Below are 5,435 nucleotides of genomic sequence, written 5' to 3'. Positions count from 1 at the left end.
AGAGTCCAGAAGAGAGAGAGGCGATGAATCTAGAGACTCAGAAAATTGAAAAGTGACTTCAACCGTCTAGTCCCAAGAGTCTCATAGTGGAGTAAATTTATCTTAGCCATAGGTTGTATCCAACGGTCCAGTAGCCTCACAAAGAAGCATAATCCAAGTGAACATGTTTGAACCAATTCGGGGTTGCCACATGGCCTTCCAACCAGATTTGTCGAACTAAAAGAGTTGCTATTTTTGAGGAACACGTTTTATACACAACAATTTCCATACGGTCCATTACTGAATACAAAATGGTGAACTTTAAACTGTCTTTATAGAGAGGGAAACAAATGCAGACTTATTCACTAAGCCATTGGGACAAGTTGCTTTTCATTCTCTATTTTGCTCGTTAGGAGTTCTTGACATTGAGACTATTTTGCTTCCGGTATAAGACCCAAACTTAGAGGCTTATCCTCTATGCTGACAATTTACAAATGATTACAATATGATCAAGTGATCACTTATCAAAGGAAAATAATTGAAAACACTGGTAGTCTTTGGATCATTACATATTGGGGAGAAAAGGAATTCTTCACTCTGTCTGATCGTTATGTAAGGAGAGTATAAATTAACACACTGCTGGGTACAATTTGACGGTAAATACAAAAATAGACTGCCATTTTTGGATTTGGGAGAGTAGTTATATATCTTGCTTTTTTTGCTTCTTTAAAATGGCAAACTATTTGATGATGGTGAGCTTCGTTCACTTGGCAAGTCGTGCAAGGATACTGTAGAATATTCTTGGCTACCAAACAGTACTATGCTATCTAAGTCATGCTTTTTAACAGTGAGATTCAGTGGTTTCTCGCTTAAATTGGATGAAGACGAATTCGAGGATGCCTCTGATGAAGCTGTGATGCAATCTTCTGCGTTCGCCAACTGACTGAGCCTAATTTGTTCCAGTTCAATGGCTACTTCCATCATTGAAGGCCTCATGTCCCTATGAAATGCAAGACATCTGAATGCCAGTTCAGCTACCTTGTGTATAGATAAAAGAGTCCAAGCATCCGTATTTTGTTTAAGTAAGGGGTCGATAATCTCATCCAAATGCCCTTTTCCAATCCGGTCTACAGCAAGAGCAGCCAAATTAACCTCGTTCTGTGGTCGACTAAAATCCACTACTCTTAATGCTGTTATGATCTCAATAAGAACCACCCCCAGACTATAGACATCGCTTTTATCAGACAAATGGAAATGCTGATGATACTGAGGATCAAGATATCCGGGAGTACCTTGAGGCGCGGTTGAAATATGGGATGATTCAGTCAATCCTAGTCTAGAAAGCCCAAAATCTGCAACTTTTGATGTGTAACTGTAATCCAAGAGAATGTTACTGGATTTTATGTCCCTGTGATAAATAGGAGGATGCATAGCATTGTGTAGATAGGATATAGCTTGAGCGGTTTCAGCAGCGATAGTGAGACGAACCGGCCAAGACAGTCCATTACCCTTTTCTCTTTGCAGATGCTGAGATAGAGTCCCATTGGGCATATACTCATAAACAAGAATCTGCTCTTCATTTTCTATCGAACAACCTAAGAGTCGAACAAGATTTGGGTGACTGACTGAGGACAGAAGCTTGATTTCATTGATTACTTGTTCAATACTCCCAGTATCTCTATGCTTGATCCTTTTGATTGCAACCCATTCGTCGCTATGCAGTTTTCCCGAATATACAGTTCCATATGCGCCATTTCCAAGTCTTCGTTTTTCACAGAAGAAATCTGTAGCTTTCTCCATTTCCTTGTAAGGATATACAGGAATAGAAATCCCTGTCTCTTCACATAATTGGCGTCTTTTTTTACTACTGCTTCTCAATTTCGATCTTCTTCGAACGAGACAACATATGAGACCTAAACTGATCATCAATGAAGCACCTGCTGCAACACCTATATAAGCAAAATTCCTTATTCAGACCACAGATTTCCACGAAAGAATCTGCATCACAATGGACAAAGAAATGTTATTACCTCCTACTAAAGCACCAACTCTAGTTGTTCCTCCACACTTGCCTGATAAGTACTTGGAAGGATTGCATGTCTCTGAATCTGTTTCTTCACCATTTAATGAAGTTCAAAATCAGGCATTGAAAGCATAATATATAAGACGACTCGACATAATTGAACACAAGGATTGTTTATCGCGGATAGAATTATCCAAATATAATTAGGTTCAAATTTTTCGAGTTTTATTTTCAACCCGGTTTTCTTTATAATTTCTTGATTTTCATATCAAGCACGAAAAACCCACTTTTTATTCATATGCATCATACTGAATTTGGACATACTTACAGACATTATTATGTCTACAGGTATCTTTTAGATGTCACGAAGAACAAATTTGTACGTATTTCTTGACAGAAGATAATTTAAATAGAGGGTCCGTAGTCCCTACTATTTCTATCGTTTGGTGAACTAACCTACTGTTAAGCATGTCTTATTCTTTCTTTAATCAGACAAAATGATTAAGAATACATATATTTCGTTCCCACGACCAAATGATGTAAGAAAATTTGGCCGGTTAGACTAATGGATTGGATTGACTTGATATAATACCAAATGATTATCATCAAATTATAGTTTATAGCACGATCATGCTGACCATGATTAAAGTTCTTTGGCCCCACAATTCACAAGTAGTTTCGTAGAGGAAACATCAGCAAAACTAATGCCCAAGTTTGTTACATGATTATTTGCAGACAAACTCAAATTAATGTTACTATACTAATCACCCAATTTTCATTTTCGTGAGTTTTTTTCTCGATTAATGGAATCGTTCTTAAATATACACGTGTGATATAAATTTTAATAAAAATTGATAAAATATGCCGTTGAAAAGTTAATTAGTAATGTTATTTAGCATCATTAGTGTTACAACTTCAGTGTATGTGTACAATTAAATAAATCATATAACTTCACATTTAATTGAATCCATCACATAATGTCACATATATTGGTGCTATATAGCACGAATTCTAAAGTTCTAGCAAAGTTTCATCGAAATTATGAGCACAAAAACTACTGAATCGGGAGAAATTTCGTGTCTGATTAATGTAATTAATCGCAAGAAATATGACCATTACGTATTGTCCATTATTGCCATGGCCCTTAAAGTCGCTCAAAGAACAAAATTAATTAAACGTTTGAATTTATCGATGGTGCAACTTTTGGAAAGATGTTGGACTTTTTATTAGGCATACAAGAAGTGATGATAATTACTTCAGGCATTTGAATTTTGAAAAAAAAAATAATAATAATAAAAAAAATCATCTTCTGATTGAATAATTACTTGATCAAATGTCCTCCAAAAATAAAGAAGAAAAAAGAAAAGAAAAAAAGAAAAAAGGAAAAAGAAGAGATATAGGGAAAAAAGAAGAAGTAAAAAGCTCGAATTTTACCTTTCCGGCAACCCATGCCGGCGTTGAATCCATCGCCGGTGAAACCTTCGTTGCATTTGCACCGATATGCTGGTTTTCTTTCAACAGGCGACGAAAAATTGGTGCATTTAGCATTTTTAGAGCACTGACAATCCCCTTGAAGCCACCACCCCATCCTAACTATTTGAACATCCAAAGAAACAGAAGTATTGGCTAATGACTCCATTGAGATTGCTGAAAATAGGGACCGACAGGTGCTTTTTCTCAAGTTATGATAATCAACGAATAAACTCTGATTGTTCGTCTCAGAATAGCAGCTGATGTTCTCATTTTTGGAATTGCAATCCGGCAGCTCGAAGTTTGTCTGTACCTGTGTTCTAGGGATGTAACACGCAGTTCGAGGGGCTCTGCAGTTTCGCATCAGAATCGCGTTACTCGAAGTTGGAGCATAGTTTGGGGTGAAGAGACTAAAGAGGGCTTTAATGGATCGATTGCATTTGGCTTGGAGGTTCATCAATATGGTATCAGAGTCAATAGATAGTATCGAAAATTCATTAATAAACATGGTGCCATTATGGCTACAATTCAGTCGGATTTGGCACCCGGTCGAGAATCCAAACGGAAAAAGAACGTTTTTCCCACCACATGATTGGTTGCAACCTGTTGATGCATCTACCATGGCTGATGAAAGAAGAAATGTTAAACATAAGATGAGAAATTGAAATAGGAATCTTGTTTTCATTTTCTTAACATAAGAACCAAGAAACTTGCATATATCAATGAAGTTTTGGCTTTGTATAGCATGAGGAATTAAGAAATTCATGTAATTTGGATGAAAATGATGGGAATTTTGGAGAAAATTGAGTGAATACCTTTAGTCTTGATTTTCATGTTTGATGGGATAGAGACAAATAACATAAAATAATGAAGGAATATGATTATGTATTAATGTTGTGTGATTCTTTTCCACTTTCTACACCGCCTTTGTCCTCTTTTCAAACCTGTGGGACAATACATTTAACAGTTTTTCAGTCACTTGACTAGATGCCCTTCAACTTTTGGATACAACTGTCTTTAGCACTCAATTTTTATTGAATTTTCTTCCTAATTTACCGCCCGCTTTAATATCGAGATCACTCTTTTTTTTTTTTTTTTTTTGGACTTCTAGAGATGGAGTATGGAGAACTCCATATTTCGCGAGTACTAAATTTTGTTTTCTCAATTGTGACGTTACTAGACTTGATATGATAATTATCGACAAAATTTGTCAGATCTCTTTCCTTTAATTTTGTTTAATTTAACGATTAAATATGTTTTAAAACAATGATGGGAGAGAGATCACGGATTCCTAATTTGATCTAAGCTTGTGAATTAAGTATCACTTTTCAATTGTTGAAAAAAGGTGACAAGGATGGATTATTAATTATTGAAAAAATTACCGGAAAAGTCAAGAAATTTACTTATTTTCAGGATTTCACGTCACATGAAAATTAAGCGTAAGAGCTGGCCATTAGTAGCAGTTTATCCCCTGCGATTTATTTATTTATTATTTTTTATTTTAAAAGTAGCAGTCGTCAATTACCCTGTTCACTTCTTTGTCATGAGAAACTGAAAGTCGTTTCGGTTGGTCGAAATGTGGGACCCAGCCCCGTTTGAACAACTTGTTAAATCATTTTCTGGTAGACCTCTTGTTCTCCATTGTTGGTCAATTTAATGTGCCATACACGGCATTCCATTCTTGTACAAATTAAACCATTTCCCACCACAACGTGATCTTTTAGAGTGTGGTGCTTATCTGAAAATCCATGTCACTTTGTTTAGGAGTTCATCTCAAATTGATCAAATAGATTTTTATCCAAACTAGATGGGACGGCAAGGAAGGTTGACCCAAAAATCCATCCACACAGGTCGGTCTATTGGAGACTTTCAGCGTGTTTGGGAGTGATTTTTTCCCCAAAAAAATTAAATTTTTAACCGTTATTTCACCATTCCAACCATCATATTTGACTTCTTTTCTCAT

At 36.0% G+C, this 5,435-nt stretch overlaps 1 protein-coding gene across 3 annotated transcripts; it reads right to left on the bottom strand.

Annotated features, from left to right (window-relative positions):
• Positions 1 to 337: 337 nt before the first annotated feature.
• On the bottom strand, positions 338 to 4,346 carry LOC111408827 (wall-associated receptor kinase-like 14). Of its 3 annotated transcripts, XM_023038607.1 has the most exons (4): positions 4,288 to 4,346; positions 3,437 to 4,096; positions 2,010 to 2,093; positions 338 to 1,928 (listed from the first exon to the last, which is right to left on the bottom strand). In XM_023038607.1, exons 1-4 carry the CDS (start codon positions 4,331 to 4,333, stop codon positions 706 to 708), a joined length of 2,013 nt encoding a protein of 670 aa, XP_022894375.1. In that variant the 5' UTR covers positions 4,334 to 4,346; the 3' UTR covers positions 338 to 705. The 3 variants fall into 3 exon arrangements, with proteins under 3 accessions (XP_022894375.1, XP_022894373.1, XP_022894374.1); XM_023038605.1 differs by lacking the exon at positions 4,288 to 4,346 and having other exon boundaries at positions 3,437 to 4,276; XM_023038606.1 differs by lacking the exon at positions 4,288 to 4,346 and having other exon boundaries at positions 2,010 to 2,087; positions 3,437 to 4,275.
• Positions 4,347 to 5,435: the final 1,089 nt, after the last annotated feature.

This window comes from Olea europaea, chromosome 14 (assembly GCF_002742605.1).
Source record: "Olea europaea var. sylvestris chromosome 14, O_europaea_v1, whole genome shotgun sequence".
NCBI classification, from domain to species: domain Eukaryota; kingdom Viridiplantae; phylum Streptophyta; class Magnoliopsida; order Lamiales; family Oleaceae; genus Olea; species Olea europaea.
This window is presented reverse-complemented; position numbering and strand designations above follow the sequence as displayed.

Bases quoted from the DNA above. Each gene is read 5' to 3' on its own strand.
- LOC111408827 (XM_023038605.1), bottom strand. From the start codon at position 4,238: ATGAATTTCTTAATTCCTCATGCTATACAAAGCCAAAACTTCATTGAT. The intron at 2,094-3,436 runs GTAAAATTCGAG...TAAATGGTGAAG, and splicing joins CGGCATGGGTTGCCGGAAAG to AAACAGATTCAGAGACATGC. The intron at 1,929-2,009 runs GTAATAACATTT...TTGCTTATATAG, and splicing joins AGTTGGTGCTTTAGTAGGAG to GTGTTGCAGCAGGTGCTTCA.